Source organism: Ascaphus truei, chromosome 4 (assembly GCF_040206685.1).
Source record: "Ascaphus truei isolate aAscTru1 chromosome 4, aAscTru1.hap1, whole genome shotgun sequence".
In the NCBI taxonomy this organism is placed as follows: Eukaryota; Metazoa; Chordata; class Amphibia; order Anura; family Ascaphidae; genus Ascaphus; species Ascaphus truei.
Genome location: NC_134486.1, coordinates 347506277 through 347524933, shown reverse-complemented (window position 1 = coordinate 347524933; position 18657 = coordinate 347506277). Strand labels below are relative to the sequence as shown.

Sequence of the window (18657 nt, the reverse complement as noted above, 5' to 3'; positions counted from 1 at the left end):
GCCCTTAATTGTGTAAGGCAGTAGAATCAGAGCAGGATGTAATTTCTTTCCAGAATTACTTGGATAGACAGGGAACTTTGTCAGGTAAATGGCAGATTAATACAGATAAATGTAAGGTTATGGATTTGAGAAACAAGAAGAAAAAGGCGATTTACAACGTACAGTAAATGGAGATAAATAAGGGGAATTCTTGATGGAGAAGTATTCAGGAGTGCTTGTAGACAATAGTGCCCAAAGTCATGCAGTAGCTGCAAAGGCAAACAAGATCTTATCTTGCATTAAACGGGCAATGTATGGAAAGGAAGTAAACAAAATAATGCCCCTTTACAAAGCATTAGTAAGACCACACCTGGAATATGCAATACAATTTTTGGCACCAGTCCTTAGAAAATACATTATTGAACCAGAGAAAGTGCAGAGAAGAGCCCCCATATTAATAAAGGGGATGGATAATCTGATTTATAGGAGAGGCTAGATAAATTAGATTTGTTTACATTGGAAAAGAGGTGTCTAAAAGGGGCTATGATAACTATATACAAATATATTTTGGGTTAGTACAAGGAGCTTTATAAAGAACTATTCATCCCAAGGGCAGTACAAAGAATATGGGTCATCCCTTAAAGTTGGAGGAAAGGAGATTTCACCAGCAACAAAGGAAAGGGTTATTTACAGTAACAGCAGTTAAAATGTGGAATTCTTTGCCCATGGAGACTGTGATGGCAGACCAAATAGACATCTTCACAAAAAGATGGACATCTTTTTTAGAAAGGAAAGGTATACAGGGATATACCAAATAAGTTAACATGGGAAGGATTTTGATCCATGGAGTAATCTGATTTCCAATATTTGGAATCAGGAAGGAATTTATTTTTCCCCTTATGAGATATCAATGGATGATATTTTCACTGGGTTTTTTTATTTGCCTTCCTCTGGATCAATATACTCTAAGTAGGGATATAGAATTGAGTTTCTGTTGTCTAAATTTGGCATAGGTTGAACTTGATGGACGGATGTCTTTTTTCAACCTCATCTATTATGTAACTACAGTATGTAACTACAGTATGTAACTACAGTATGTAACTACAGTATGTAACAGGTTGTAATGAAAAGATCTGACTTATCACTGGGAAAGTTCTACTCCAGGATCTCAGCAAATCTGGAATAGGTGATACAATGAGGGACATATTTTGAAATTATTCATCTATTTGAGGTTATCAGCACTTAGTGAATATCTAATTTTCTGATAAGCAAATTTTAAACTTCTATGAATTTTGATCAAAAAATATATAATTGAGCCTATCCTTCATTTCTACTTTCAAATATGATTACCTGAATATGGCAGTGGTGTTAATAGTCAAATTCAGAAGACATCAAACATGAAACCTATTGTCTGAGTTGAGTGAATATTATGCTGACCAATAAATAGACCAATACTGACCAATATATATCCACATAAAGGGGTGATTAATAATGGTCCATTGTGGCCTAACAATCATGAGTCAATGGCAGTTACCGCCGGATTGGGTGAATTATCCCACAATGGACCTTAGTGAATCACCCCAAAAGACTTTGAAGTTTGCATTTTTTCTAAATAATGCTTTTCTAGCATTATTGTAACGCAAATCAATCGGGTCTTTCAGCTTTGCATAGCCTTTGGCATTAACAAAATGACAGGTAAAAAAAAAAAAAACCTCAGCTGCAGACCATGAAGAGACAAAATACCTTCTATAATCAATATATATTTTTTAGATTGATCAATTAATATCAGTGTAGTCACTAAAACAGAAAAGTAAATTGTATTATTTCCCGTATGTTAAAAAATAACATCTCTACATTATAAATTACAATGTTTTCAGCTAATCTGCTTAATCATGCAGTACAGTACCCTACATCTAACTTATTATTAGCAATACAAAATGAATGAAATTGTAGAAATGAACTTAAAGGATTCCATTTTAAATCAGATGAAAACTGAGAAATTAAGTTTATTTTTTAAATGCAGTAATTCTGTATTTAAATCTTTTTATCACTGCTATGGAGCTGCTGATGGAATCAGAAGAGTTTATCTCAGATACATATATCTACAACTAAGACTTACACATGGAGTCTGTATTAAACAGTATGTTGTGAAACCCTAACTCAAGTGCTACACCTATTAATGTGTGACATACACGTGAACAAAACCAACTGTGATTAACAAGAGGTAAAAGCTGCCAAAGGTTTCCCACAAAGCAAATATCTCAATTTGCATACAGGACCAAGAACATAAACGGAGGATACCTGGCGCTTAAAGAGTCACTGTGTCCTTTTGAAAACAGTCCAGTCTTTAAAGAGTGTCTCAAAGTCCAAAACTTGAAGTGGATTGCTGTAGTTTTTCTTCACTGCTGCAGCTCTTCAATACACCTGAAATTGATACAAGGGTACACCATTGCGCAGTACTACTGATGTTGGATGCTAATCCCTTACTAACAACTTCCCCAGTGTGGACTGAATACACTTACAGGAGTGTTTCTTTCAGGATACAGTGGAGACAATCTGTGCTTTATTCCCTTTCTGTTCTTATACACCACGAATCTCCTGGGTGCTTCCTTTGTCTCTTGGGATTTCGTGATTCCCAGAATCCCCCGAACTCCACGAGCCCCCAGACAAGGAATTGAACAATAGCAAACAAAGGGGGTCACAAATTTAATTATAAAAAACGGCTTCAACAAGCCTATAAAACGGCTGGTAGACCTGCACTAAAAACAATGGATGATTTACTCACATGTACTCAAATGTTATGCATGTACATATGTGAGTACATGTGAGTAAATCATCCATTGTTTTTAGTGCAGGTCTACCAGCCGTTTTATAGGCTTGTTGAAGCCGTTTTTTATAATTAAATTTGTGACCCCCTTTGTTTGCTATTGTTCAATTCCTTGTCTGGGGGATCGTGGAGTTCGGGGGATTCTGGGAATCACGAAATCCCAAGAGACAAAGGAAGCACCCAGGAGATTCGTGGTGTATAAGAACAGAAAGGGAATAAAGCACAGATTGTCTCCACTGTATCCTGAAAGAAACACTCCTGTAAGTGTATTCAGTCCACACTGGGGAAGTTGTTAGTAAGGGGTTAACATCCAACATCAGTAGTCCTGCGCAATGGTGTACCCTTGTATCAATTTCAGGTGTATTGAAGAGCTGCAGCAGTGAAGAAAAACTACAGCAATCCACGTCAAGTTTTGGACTTTGAGACACTCTTTAAAGACTGGACTGTTTTCAAAAGGACACAGTGACTCTGTATTAAACAGTATTGAAAAATATTCCTGCATATTGTTTGGATATTACAAACTCACAGTATCAAATACAGGTACATTTGTGCTTAAATGATGAAATTATATCAATATTGCTTAATCACTGCAAGTGACAGAAACTACATGTAACGTTGTTTCCCCCACTCCTTGGGAGATTCCCCTGTTAACAGGTGTATGGTGCATGCTACCTGTTGGCTCACAGAATGCTGAGTTGTTTGCCAATGGTTGTGGGGACTGCAGGACAGGCTTCTGGGGTATAAGCCCGACATTTACTCCATGGTGCAAAGCGCCTCTATCTGCCATAAGCTCCAGATGTATGGAGGCGATCTCCTATGGTAGAAACGGTTACCTTTCTCCCAGTAAGATCACACACCAGGCCGGAGGTATATTCAACTGGAACAGATTTATTCCTATACACTTCACAGCAACATGGCAGTCCTCTGCCTAACACAATCTCTGCTCTGGTCTCTGGATCAAGATGGTCTCTGGACCTGCACTACAGGTCAAGTGCCCCCTCAGCAGTCCTAGATCTTCCCCAGCCCTCTAGCAGGACCAGGGGAATAGGTAATCACTCACTCTCCCCCTAAGGGAAGAGGCCCAGGACCTGCAAGTGCAGAGCAGTCCGGTGTAATACCTTGTTTCTCTCATGGTAGAGACCACTAAAGAATTTGGGTATTGCAACTCCCTTAAGTACAGTAGGTGGAAGGTACCAGGTCTGAACCCATGATTGGGAAATACTCAGACCTTATCCCTCCTCCCATGTCACTCAAGGAAGTGTCTTGTTTGGGGAAAACCCATAATTAGTACTGGCACTGCCTGCTCTTACCACGACTTGCATGCCAGTGAGGGCAGAATGGTAGCCAGAAACCAGCCACGGCTACACTTTCCCTCTGGTGGAATCCAATGGTCCCCACTTGGAGCTGAAATTTGGTGTACCATCTCTCACCAGGTAACCTGTAACAGAACAATATAACAGCAGTTTATCTGCAGTATATTATCACATGATACACAGTTGATAAGCATAAATTACCATGATAGGTGACACATACAATTTTTCTGCAAAACATAGTACAGTACAATATGAAATAACAATCACATTACACCACGATAAATAGACCCGGGTTCCTCCCAATATGGAGAACCGATCTACTAATAGTAATGCTTGGGGTCTGGTTTTCTGACTAACACACCAGTACTATCTGGTACAGTAACTGAAAATACCCTCTTTGGGTGCCTTTCTGAAACATACTCCACTCGGTCCATATAAATGTATCTGTCTACCTTCCACTTATCCATAAAAAAAGAAATGCGGTCTACATTATGACAGACCGAGGGTCTACATTGAGGTAATACCTTAGCTATCGATGCTACCCCTGTCGGTAACTCTGACACAGAATCAGAGGACCCACTAGAGAACCCCTCCAATATATCGTCCTCAACTGAGCTAAACTCAAAATCAATATTCCCACCCCACGATTCCTGAAAATAGAGTTCTGATATCAGACGACTTTGGGCCCACCTCTCAACACTCTTAGAAAGCACAGTTGGGGTGACACTAGTCATAGGGCCTGGGGCAGTAAAGTCTTTCAAGTCTCGGTGAGAGTTCTTGGTCTTAGACTCACCCTGACTGGATACCAGAGCTATGCTCCCAATATGAGGTTCCACAACAGGCTGGTGTTTCCAGCCCATGACATGGTCCTGATATCTGTCCATTTCTTCGGGGGAAAGTATCATGTACTCACTGGATCCACAGATTTTCTGTGACCCAGGTGTGCCCAAATAGAGTCCATAAAATTTCCCACACGACCCGTAGCTACAGTGGTACTCACCAGAGCCGGAATCACCATTCCTCATCTGCCCCGGCAGTCGCCTTCTGGGTGAAGTCATCAGACTCTGGCCTTGTGGGATCCTGATAGAGGTTGATGTCCTGCACCGGAAGTACATCGACATCCAGTCTTGCCTTGGGTGTGTCATCATCAGCATCCACATAGGAGTTGGCACTGGAACGTACCTCCCCACCATAAGTCTCCATCGGTTCCTGTCAGAAGTAAGGGGGTGGGCTCTCAATGCTCTACTGACTCACCGGAACTACGGGACTCACTGAACGGGTTGCTGGTGCGCTGACCAGGCCACTAGGAACCGCCACCGCTGGGACGCTCCTCCGCCATTCAGGCCGCACCATCGCTGTCATCTGGAATGGACTCCGCCATCGCTCGGTGTCACAGGTAACTTCTGCTTTCACAGTGTTGGTAGGGATTGGTCGGTTGTTGAAGCACCACGGACATACATACAGTACATACTCACGACCAATGATTTGGCTGGACGAAGGTAGTGACACATCCACGGGGGAAAGGTACTGAAGCATCTCACTATCGTCCGCGGCTATCAGCAGGCAACTTTCCAGCTCCTGCACCACAACCGGCAGCTGCTCCTTCTCACCCCGGGAAGTCACCTAACCCGGTTGCTCGTAGTAGGTAGATTCCAGATCACAGACCGTCTCTCGCTCCATCTCTGGGACCTGGTCTGGAATAATCACTGGAATCGATGTCATCAGGACACTCAGACCCCTGGGAGCGTTCTGTAGGGCACACTGACCCTCTTGAACCTCCATTGCTGAGGTAGTTGCTGTTTCGTTGACCGCCCAAGTGTTGGAGTCATCCACGTCTTTCGTAGAAAAGGACGTTGGCGCCAGCAGCATCAGCTTTAGATAGCAGGCCCCACAGAGTGGACCCTTGGCATCCCAGGTTAGATCTCCGCCAGGGAAGTAACACTTAGGGCATAAGCACTTGAAGTATCGGTTCCCTTCCACCTTCACTATCAGGAAGCCTCCTGGTAGATGGTAGTGGGCAAATTCACAAGAACTGGCCATTATCAGAACTTGTTTAAAGCGGCGTGAAAGCAAGAGAACTGTATAAGCAGCTTCTCTCTCCTTGCAGCCTCCGAAGAACTGAGGGTGCGGTCAGCAACATCTGGCTCCTCCCTTATCTGAGACAATCGTTTGGCATTGGCTGACACAGTGCCCCCTCCCTCTGGTGGAGTTTAGAGTAGGGGCACCCTAAGACAAGACGTGACTCTGGTTCCTCTCTGAGCCAGTCACATTTCTTGGGAGTGGTTCTAGCTTTCGTGCCAGACCCTTGCACAGCTTTGCAACAATTGAGCATACAACCTTTTTTGCAGGCTGCCCACGCAGTCTCATGGATTGGCGGTAGACACCATCTTGAGCGGCTAACTTCATGTGGTGCGTTTGGGCAGGAGAACCACCATTTTAAGTGCACTAACATAAAGGACCACGTGTCTCACTCGATTACGGCAGGATACTGTTCTATGTAGGCATTTACAGCACATGGTTTTACTGTCTACCAAGCGTAGGTATACCCCAGGCTAGCAAAGCTTCCTCTGATATGCTGCACTCGGTCACAGTCCATTATGAGTACTCTGTGGTTTACTATGTGTCAACGGCTAGTGGTACTGTTGTGGTTCTCAAGCAGAGAAGTATAGGCACTTGAGAAGCAGGCACTCCTCCAAAGTCACCAATCCATCAGTACCTTACATGCCACCCCGCCTGGCCCTGACACCCTCGTCTCCTTCAGGTGATCCTGGCCTCTGGCAACTAGATCCCCTCCAGACGCCCTATGCATCAGGCCACAGGGTGACTTCGAACAGCAATAGCATCCTTATCACACACAGCTCACCCTGTGAACAGCGTAGGCTGCAGTTCACTTGACACTACACCTACTGTAGCCTCCCTCTCTTTCTAGCATTCATTCTGGAAGCGTATCTGTAAACTTCCAGCTTTGTGTCGTTGAAAGCCTGTCCTGTCGCTGATCTCAGCAGTGCCTCCAAATGTAACGTGTTTCCCCCACTCCTTGGGAGATTTCCCTGTTACCAGGTGTATGGTGCATGCTACCTGTTGGCTCACAGAATGCTGAGTTGTCCACCGATGGTTGTGGGGACTGCAGGACATGCTTCTGGGGTATAAGCCCGACATTTACTCAATGGTACACAGCACCTTTATCTGCCATAAGCTCCAGATGTATGGAGGCGATCTCCTATGGTAGAAATGGTTACCTTTCCCCCAGTAAGATCACACACCACGCCTGAGGTATATTCAACTGGAACAGATTTATTCCTGTACACTCCACAGCAACACGGCAGTCCTCTGCCTAACACAGTCTCTGTTCTGGTCTCTGGATCAAGATGGTTTCTGGACCTGCACTACGGGTCAAGGGCCCCCGCAGCAGTCCTAGCTCTTCCCCAGCCCTCTAGCAGGACAAAGGGAATAGGTAATCACTCACTCTCCCCCTAAGGGAAGAGGCCCAGGACCAGCCAGTGCAGAGCAGTCCGGTGTGATACCTTGTCTCTCTCATGGTAGAAACCACCAAAGAATTTCGATATTGCAACTCCCTTAAGTACAGTAGGGGGAAGGTGCCAGGTCTGAACCCATGATTGGGCAACACTCAGACCTAATCCCACATCCTCCCCTGTCACTCAAGGAAGTGTATTGTGTGGGGAAAACCCCTGATTAGTAGTGGCACTGCCTGCTCTTACCAGAACTTGCATGCCAGTGAGGGCAGAATGGTAGCAAGAAACCAGCCATGGCTACATACAGTTTTGATTTATTAGTGCTCAGTGGAGTAGTGAAACTACTGTAATTGGGGACTTATTCATTAAACTGCAAGTTCTGACATGCCAAAACGCATGAAAACGCCTAAAAATGCCTGAAAACACCATGCGATAACATTTTTTTTGCCATGTTAATTAGCAATTATTTGTGCAGAAATATTGCTTGAAAAACATCTAATATTCATACACATTTGTTCTATTTTACCCAATATGTATTTTGACTACGCCAGAAATACAAAATTGTAGATTTCACAGACAAAAAAAAGAGATGGAAATTATTTTGGTAATCTCCCTTTCTATCTCTGCCTTCCTCTGTGCAGTGTCTCTCTTGCTTGACTGGGCTACAGTATAAGGTGTCTCTAGGTGACGGAATCTGTCTTATGCAGTAATACCACTTCGTAAATAAGGTTCACATGTCCTGCTGTCCCATATGGTACTGAAGGGCTTAAATAAAAATGCAACAAAATGTAATGCAATTTAATTTCCCATTTTACTTTCTTCAACAACAAACATTTAGTTTTTTTCTCTTTTCATATTCTTATGCAATCCCACAGCCTACTGAAGAGCTTTTTCTCACAACTAAGGTTGTGAAAGTTTTACCCCAAATCCTTGGACTGGAATGCACTGCATTGTGGGGTGCAACTTTTACTGTCACAGTCCTGGAGCTGTACTTCACAGAACAAGTGCTTCTGTGTTGTGGCACTCCAAAATCCTTTCAGTGTAGATTTAGGGCAGCAATGTCACAAGTCTTAATATCTCAGTTGCCACTGGTGAGCTGACAACCAGTAATGTTGCATTCTAATTATATTGTCCACAATTTCAGATGATTATCTCTTACATGCAACACATTATGTTAAACCTTTGTTTTGACATTTTTAATCAGATTTTAAAAGCAGTTAACCTACACTTGATTGGCACTTTTCCTGCAATTCCTTAAACTGGGTCAGACTTTACAACTTTGAAAGACATACAAACAGTGTCAGAAAGAGAAATACATTCCATTGATTAATACTTAAAACATTATTCTGAAAAACAAATAAATATTCGAAGTCCTAAATTCCCAAATTAGCTTTTAGATCATTTCTGACAATAAATTGGTAGTAGAAATGTGCTCACAAATGTTCAGGAACTTTTTTAAAAAAAAGAAAGAAATGGCACATACCAATACAGGTTGGCTGAATTCCATTCCAGGTACCATCTGATTGACAAATTCTTCTTGAAGAACCAACCAATACAAAAGGGGGTCTACACTGATATGACACTTCTGATTTATATGTAAGGATTTTTCCATTAAGATGACCCTCAGACGGAGTTCCAGGATCCCCACAAAATACAGCTGATGGAAATAAAACACAGAAATGTGATGATAATCAAAACTTTTCACACAAACATGGTTAGGAAATTACAATATATCCTAAATACATAGTCAATATTTGCAATATTTACTGCAGAGTACACTGGCGACACACTTTATTCGAGCTCGGCTAGTCCCACGAATTCGGGTATACCCGGGTGTATTGAGGTTTGTGACTGTTTTCTGCCCGAGTGCATTGGGTTATTTTCCAGGCAGGGATTGAAGCATTTTATTCCCGCTGGCTGCAATACTGCACAGTATATATATATATACTGCATTACAATTCATGAATTTATGCCATCTGGTAGACACGCGAAGCATTGCAGCCTATTAAATCCTAATCATTATCATTTAACAGATCAGCCGCCCGTCAGCCAGGCATGAACCCAGGCTGGGAAGGCAAACGCAACGGGGCTTGTCAGAGGTGAGGAGCGGCGCATTCCAGGTATCTGCCAGGTACATACTGGGTATTTGCTCGAATAAAGTGTGTCGGTGCAGTATATTGAGATCACTAAATTAAGATTAAAAAATGGGTGTACTGTATATATGATTACAATTTATATATTGTATACTTCTTGTAACATTGCTGGTATGAAATATTTTTTTTTTTAAATTCTAATAAATGTACTGTTACAAACACATACTAATAATCTGTTCCATTCATTTTCTTGGATTCAAACACTAATGCAATCATATTTTTGTTACTTAAATGAGCAAATTAGCGATATGTAGTATGTCAAAGCGTATGCAGCGTGCCAAAAGGTAGTTCTTGACCCCTTATGCTTGCCAACAAATGTGTAACACAAGCACATACTGTGAATGTCTAAGCTTATTAAGGAGTGAAAAGGGGATGATGGAGGCAGAATACCATTTTAATGAGACCCCAGCAAAATATGCTGTATGTTACAGTTGTAGTTGATGTTAATACACTGTTTAATGCATTACTAAACAGTAGTGCTATTGAAAACAATGGTTAAGGAGATAATGCATGTGTTCTTTAATGCATTTTGTGTGTTAACTCACGTTAATGGAGGTAATATTGTCTGCCACATCTGTATATGTTTTCTCTATGACATCTTTAAAAAAAAAACTACAGTATACAGAGACAATGGCTTTCTACTGTATATTAAATATAGGAAGAGAAGGAAACTGTAATTGAAGCATTGCAAGTATATTACATGAAAACTTCAAATATCTAACTTTTTATGATATACTATATCAAAGATTAAAGGATTTTTGATGTAGCTTGTTGTTTTTAGTCAAATATTTTCTTTGAAATTCTAAACTAAATATTTTAAACACTGCACTTGATTTATCAATCAGGAAAATCTCATTGGTTTCAATGGGATTGTTTTTCCTTAATACATCTGGTACAGTTTATTTGCCCTACAGTAGTTTTGCAGATGGGAGACTTAGATAAATAGCCCTCATCATCTCCATTGATGGGTTTATTATGACTGCTGGACAGCAGTGAACCACAGTCACAAAAGTAATTGCCTGAAGCTGTATTGCTATTTAATGTTTTAGCTTCAAACACTGTAATATTTTTCTAATGCTTCAACAAGTAGAATAATACTACATTGAATTCACTGACGCTAACTCTATTAGTTCTCGTGTCAGTGATTATCATTTTAATGGACAGAGGTAGCAGATGTTATTGCACCCATCAACGTTATGTGATATTTAATGCTATTTTATTGCAAGAAATACCGTAGCTCCACTGAAAACAATGGTAATACTGTACGTACATTGTCTTTTAAACGCATGCTATATTTATTGTGCTAATATTTTGCATTAACCATCGTTATTGGGGGGTAATAACATCTGCTACATCTGGCTATATATGATCAAATCTACTGCAAAGGATATTCTGCTATGAAATTAAATATATTACATATTAAATCTGTAAATCATGCATACACCGATCCCATGCATAGAAGAAAATAACAATACAAATAATGTCTTGTAATCTGCATTAGTATTTTGATTTCAGTGTAACATTATAATACGTTGAATATTTTATTCTAAACTGATTAGCTTAACTTACGTAAACAATGTGGAATTTCTCCCCGCCATATTCCCCTTCCTTCACATGAAAGTACAGTGGGACTGGAGAGTTGGTACCCTTCTACACATGCATAGCTGACACTGGATCCCCAACTGTAGTCTGATCCTTCCAGTTTTCCATAGAGTACTTCAGGGGGTTGACCACAATTAATAGCTTTTTAAGGATAGACAAACACATTTTAAAATATAATATTTAAATGTGAGGGTACTTTATTTGTATTTATTTATAAAAATGTTTTACCAGGAAATAATACATTGCGTGTTACCTCTTGTTTTCAGTTATGTTCTGGGAACAGGCTTATAATGACAATAAAGAAGAAAAAAAAGAAAGAAACACAGCGCACAACGCTCATAGTGCATTAAAAATTATATTATAACATTAAATCAAAGGGTAATTATTGTGCGTACATCAATGTATAGTAAAATAGGCATGTGAGGGGTAAGTTACCCATACACCAACTCAGTTGACCGGATCAGATGTCATCAGCAGGATGGTGAGCGGTTTCGTGACACCAGGTTCCAAACTGGTCGGATGGGAGGGTCTCCTTGGATCAGCAGTATATACAGTGGTTTGAATATTGTCCAGCGTCCACAGCTCACAAAGGAGAAGACCGGATCTGCCTCACTGTTACACACGATGCTTTCTCTGTACTCTGTCGCGGCACTTCCGGGTTATGACATCATCACTCTGATGCAGCGCTGCTCGCGTGATAGTCTCTCCTTCCTTGGAGTCTCGTCCTTCCTTGGAGCGTTCTAAGACTTGATATACCCCGTTTATGCGGTTGTTCTGTGCCACCGGAGAGAGACTATCACGCGAGCAGCGCTGCATCAGAGTGATGACGTCATAACCCGGAAGTGCCGCGACGGAGTACAGAGAAAGCATTGTGTGTAACAGTGAGGCAGATCCGGTCTTCTCCTTTGTGAGCTGCGGACGCTGGACAATATTCAAACTACTGTATATACTGCTGATCCAAGGAGACCCTCCCATCCGACCAGTTTGGAACCTGGTGTCACGAAACAGCTCACCATCCTGCTGATGACATCTGATCCGGTCAACTGAGTTGGTGTATGGGTAACTTACCCCTCACATGCCTATTTTACTATACATTGATGTACGCACAATAATTACCCTTTGACTTAATGTTATAATATAATTTTTAATGCACTATGAGCGTTTTGTTTCTTTCTTTTTTGTCTGATATTCTAGGGGGTGTTTTGAGCCATCCCCGGTACCACAGCTGCAGACGCTCCATCCAACCTATATTTTTAGGTCACGTAATATATATTTTTTTAATATCACTGTATTATCACTTCACGTGTGTGATATTGTTTAATTAGTGCGCACTATCTTTTCACTTTAAAATGACAATACATCGTTACATGTTATGTTTACAGACATTTCATGGACAGTTGGGGACAATATATGTTATGGACGTATTTAACAGACAATTAACAGTTACAGACAAAATTAAAATGTGAGACAGCTGAAGTCTTGAAAGAAGTTAAACTGGAGGCAGTTTTGAGAGTCTCTGGCAAGTTGTTCCAGTTGTATGGTGCATGGTAACAGAAGAAGGAGCAACCTGATTCTTTGTTGATCCTAGGGACCGTGAACAATCTTTTGGAGTTTGATCTACATGATATCCGACTGCCCGGAAAGTATTTGAAGGCAAGACAGGACAAATGCACTGTGCATGGATTCAAAAGATAACCAATCTAGTTCTTGGAACATTTCACAGTGATGTGTGTTGTAAATACATTGTTGCAGCATATTGAGATGTAGAGGGTGCCTATTTTGTTAAGGTGAGTAGGGGGTGCTGTATCATATACTATGTCACCATAGTCTATATTTGGCATCAGCCTCTGCTGTGCAATACTTTTTCTGTCCAGTGGGCATGTAACCTAAAACATGGACCATTCTGGAATTATATTTTCGGATATGCACAGTTTAAAGTGCCACATTAACAATTCATTATGTTGAAAGTCTTTGAGTCTTTCAAGTCATACATTTGGTACTGTTGTCTAAGACACCAGTACAAATAGGTTCACATTTCAGCAAGACTAACTCAGTCTTTTATTCTTTTTTTCATCCATGCAATATATAATTAATAATAATAATAATAATAATAATAATAATAATAATAATAATAATAGTAATAGTAATAATAATAATAATAAAATATGTTGGAAAAATACACAATTTATCTATTCACAAAAAGATAAAAGCAAACCTAACTTTCGTCCATCTTGAATTTTTTTCCTTGCTGAACAATAGGCAGAATTGTTTTTTTTTTCATTTGAAAAAAATAAAAATAAACCAGGCTTATTAACCTGTTTGTGATTTATATAGTATATAGTCCATTTTATTTAAAGTGTGATTACTCTATAAAGAATGGTTCACCCATAGTAAGAGATATGTCCCCCCAATGCAAATGTAGAGATATAGTGCTATTGATCAAGTACAATAGCAAACTGTATGTAGATTACAACTTTATCAGACATAGCACTATACACAATAGCTTTATTATTTTGTCACAAATAAAATATATGTAAAAACACTTGTACTAACTTTGAAAGTAAATCCAGTTTTTATTTTGTTTAAACATGGCAGACACTTGTATGAAAAAAAAATGTGTACAGACGCATACCATCCAACTATACATACTGTACATAGGAGATATACTACATGTTTTGGGGTTTTGTAAGTACAACTATATAAACAGAATATTTTTTGTGTATGTTCAGCTGTGTATGTTAGGAGATTTCCAATTGCTTGGAAGCAGGACTGCCAACAGGGGGGGGGGGGTCTGCCGGGGTTGGTGTCCTGGGCCCGCTGGCTGTGGGGGGGGCCCGGCCAGCTGGCCGGCGCTGCACATCTCCCTCGACCTCTGGCCAGGCCCTGCTGCCGGTCGCGGCTGGGCCCCGACTCTCAGCTGCCTATAAGGCTCTTCCTTTCTCTGCACCGAGCTTCCACTGCCGGCTTACTTCCCGTGGACTGACGTCAGAGAGCCCCGTCGCGCTCCGGCAGTGGATGCTTGGCTGCATGGGGCAGAGAAAGGAAGAGGCTTATAGGCAGCTGAGAGTCAGGGCCTGGCTCCGACCGGCAGACGGGCCTGGCCAGAGGTCGAGGGTAATGTGCAGTGCTGGCTGGCTGGGCCCATTGCTGCAATGATTGGTCTGCCTGGCGTATTCACAATAGACTTATGCACTTTGGGTAGCACATAAATCACCGGTACCAAAGGGTAATCCTGGGATAAAAAGGGGCCAATTTCCTCGGAGATCCAGGAATTATTCACTCCAAGCCAGATGATGGAATCTATTTCTTCCTTATAAGATGATGTGGGATCCTTTTGTAGTTTTTTGTAATAATTGGTATCCATGAGTTGTCTCTCAATCTCAGCCCTATAGTCGATGTAATTCATAACGACGATGCCGCCCCCCTTATCGGCTGGTTTGATAATGATGTCATCATTGGCCTGCAAGGATTTAATAGCTTCTTTTTCTTCTAATGAGAAGTTCGAAAAGCTCTTTTTGTGATTCTTGACTTGTTTCCTTGTATCATTACCCAAGAGTCCCATAAAGGTGGTGATACTGTGGTTAGCTACCATCGGATCGAAGGTACTCTTGGCTTTGAACTTATTGCCAACATTGGTCATCTGATTGGTACTAGATTGAAAAAAATCTTTAAGTCGCAGTTGTCGATCCAATTTGTACATGTCGACTTCCCATGAAAAGGGGTCTTGAGAGGTAGTCGGGACATATGACAGCCCCTTATGGAGTACACTGGTCTCTGCAGTGGTGAGTACATGAGAAGATAAGTTAAAAATCACCTCTTCCTTGGACGTACTCTCCCCCTCTTGGTTTCTCTTTCCAAGTACTTTGAGCTTCCTGCCGCCTCGCCTGACCGCTCGCCCACGTCGGAGTCTGGGATGGGTGGTTTGTGTGATCTCCCTGCGCCAGGGGCTAAAAAAGGCTCCAGATGTGATCCCTCTGGAGCGTCCCAGATGTCTGTATCGCTCGTGATAAAACCGGCGCCAGTCCCGGGTGTTCTTTTGGAACGTGAATAAGTTCTCCTCTTTCCACCTCTCCCTGTACCAGGCCGATGAGCCATCTATACACTCATTTGTACTGGTAGTCACTGGTCACCTGCTTGAGTTTTTCCCATTTGTATTTGGTAAGGCTATCACGGTGAAGATCAATAGTAGTCTGTATTTTGTTGGTCCAGTCTGTGGAGGTATCTGAGGCAAGTGTATCGCCGTGCCTATCGGTGATCACCTGTATCTCTTTTTTTGATGCGTGTAATCTCTTTACTAGACTGCTCAATAACCAGGATCATTAGATCATAGGAGCACTTATTGAGGATTCCTACCCACTTTCTACAAAACTCAGTATCAGTATCGGTCCGACCAATAGTGGGTTGGTTCTTGATGCGAAAACCTCTGGGGATCAACTTTTCCCTGTGATAATGTGACAGAGTGACCCCATGCATATGACCACCTCTCTTTTTTTTCAATTTGATATCATATAGATATTTGACTATATATATATATATATATATATATATATATATATATATATATATATATATATATATACAGTGTTCGACAAACCTATACATTTGCTCGCCCCGGGCGAAGTGGATTTATATATATATATATACATACACACACACACACACACACACACGCACACACACGCACACACACGCACACACACGCACACACATGTGTGTATGTGTGTATGTGTGTATGGGGGGTTAATATGTATTTTTTTAAAATATGTATTGGGTAGGTGGGTTGTTTGTAAGCATTTGGAGGTTGGGGAAGGTTATATATATTTGGGGGGTGGGGATTTATTGTATGTATTTGGGGGTGGGAAGTTTTTTGTATTGGGGTGGGAAGTTTTTTGGTATATATCTTGTGGGGGGAATTGTGTGAGGGGGGAGGTAATGAGTGAACGTGGGGTAATTGACTTGACGGAGGGAGAGGAGAGAGAGGGTGAGTGAGGAAAAGAGGGAGTAAGAGTAAGACGCAGGGCAGAGAAATACATGCGAGGCGAGAGAGTGAGAGGGGGTGAGACGGAAAGGAGAGAAATACATGGGAAGAGAGGGGCCTCATGAGGTGTGAAATACATGCCACTGGACAAAGTGCTAACCAGTATTAAAGAAAAAACGCTAGATATAAAAACAAATCATCAATATTTAACAGAAAAAAGATGGGGAGAGCTGTTTATAGTAAATATGTGTTTAGTACATGCTGAGGCTAGGGCATGCGAGCTGGGTAGCTTCCCCAGATGCAGCAATTTACTGGGCAATATGTGGGTAGGAGAGCGAAGGAGGGAGCATGAAGTTGTTGGAGAAGGGAACACAATGTTAGTGTTGACAGCAGATGAGAAGGTCAGCAGAGGATGCAGCTGCAGAAAAGGACGGGGTGAGACCCAGTGTTCGACCCAGAAATCACTTACATCTTCTAGTGCCTGCCACCAGAGTGGACCTCTCCTGCTTCACAGTCATGAACATGTGCGGAGGGAGGAATTAGAGAGAGTATGGTAGGGGAGGGGAGATAGAGAATTGTGGGTGAAGAGAGAATAGGGGGGATTAGGGGGAGAGAGAATGTGGAGGGGGAAAAGAATGTGGGCGAAGGAGGGTGAGAGAGAGAGAGGGGAGATTGTGTGTGAGAGTATTGGGGGATTGTGTGTGTGTGTGTGGGGGGGGGGACTCACAAGCCTACTGATGGGAGAATTGAACTCCCATCCTCACTCAACAATTCTGCTTGCTTTAGGAAAAATGGTGGGTTGCAGTTGGGGGTACTTACCCTGGGTGCAAAAATAACTACTTCCTCTGAGTACAGTACATGCAATATGCTCAAAATTGAGGTTATATCAGCCATACAAATAAAACAAAATCATATTTTATGCTATAAGGACAATATGTGATAGATATACTACTGTAAGTATGGGAAAAACTTCTTATATATACAGTAAGACCAATAAGGAAGTTTTTTCCAGTTGTTTACCTTTTTTTATCTCTGTACCGGCAGTACATGTGAATTCTATGGTTACGTCTCTTATATTAAATATAATTTTCAGGATAATGGTGTTATAGATTGCCATACAGTACATAAAGTCTACCAATTTGTATTTAATTGGTTACAAATGATTTAAAAAAATGGTGCCTTTCCATATTACCCAAAATGAACATGTCCACACCATCGTGTATTGCAATAATTTACTGAGGTTTTTCAAGATTATACATATTAATATTGACTTTTACAAACCTTTGCATATGGGCTTAGTCTGGTTCCAAACTCCTTCTTTGGTACAAATCATTTGAGCTGATACAGGAGGATCTTTCATATAACCTGGGTTGCAGTGATAGCTCACTGTTTTGTTGAATGTAAAATCCTTTTGTAACTGAATACCATTTGCAATTGGACCTGGATCTCCACAAGTAATAACTATTGACAAAATGAAAATAAATATGATAAAGATGTTTTATGTTATGGGTTGGTTTTATATTTTTATAGACAGATTAAGAGGGAAATAAAGGGATTTTTTTTTAGGAAATACTGAACTTGTGGCACTCTTGTACAATTGGAGTCCTCTCCCTCTACCCATATTGCAGGGTACTTTTCATTTAACAATCTTCAAAGTTCAATCAAAACATTCACATTTCTCTTTGACCTCGTGAATTTTGACCAAACTTTTAAGTGTAAAAATTGTGATTAAATATTCTCACATTTTTCAAACTTTTTTGAAACGTTAGAGCAAACTGTTGGCAAAGGGAACACATGCCAAAAATTATGCTATGTCTAAAACATTTTTCTTTGAATAACAAAAAGAAAAAAGTGAGAAAGACAGATCCCATTTTCAATATAATACCACATGATTATCAATGATTATCAATGATCAAGTAAGAAATTCCTTTCACTTGAATAGAATGGAGATCTTTGTTAAGTACAGGTTTATGACTTCTTCTTACCATAATGAATAGGGGCCAGAGAGAGAGAGAATGAGTTGAAAAATAAAAGCAAAAATTAAAGCAAAGCCAGGAAAAAATAAATAAAAGGAAATCAATAGTCATTTAAATTGAATACCATCAGACTCTTCTAATCTATTGTGACAGAGCATTGGTTATTAACCTGTGCAATCTGGAGCATTGCCAGTCCAGGTCCCATTGGCAGTACAAAGTCGAGTAGTTAACCCTGATGTTTTGTAACCTTCCCAACAGGCATAGATGACAGAGCTGGAGAAATGTATCCCATCACTGTAAATTATCATGCCATTGGCAGGAGTTCCAGGATTTCCACAGGATACCGCTGTCAAAAA

At 40.9% G+C, this 18657-nt stretch overlaps 1 protein-coding gene across 1 annotated transcript in view; it reads right to left on the bottom strand.

Moving 5' to 3' along the window:
- The window catches only part of CSMD1 (CUB and Sushi multiple domains 1), a 2556145-nt gene that overhangs the window by 48428 nt on the left and 2489060 nt on the right, over positions 1–18657 (bottom strand). The window contains exons 58-61 of the mRNA XM_075598211.1: positions 18471–18647; positions 17607–17786; positions 11315–11488; positions 9076–9249 (exon numbers count right to left, since the gene is read on the bottom strand). Coding sequence (XP_075454326.1) covers positions 9076–9249; positions 11315–11488; positions 17607–17786; positions 18471–18647 — 705 coding nt within the window. The remainder of the gene's footprint in view (positions 1–9075; positions 9250–11314; positions 11489–17606; positions 17787–18470; positions 18648–18657) is intronic.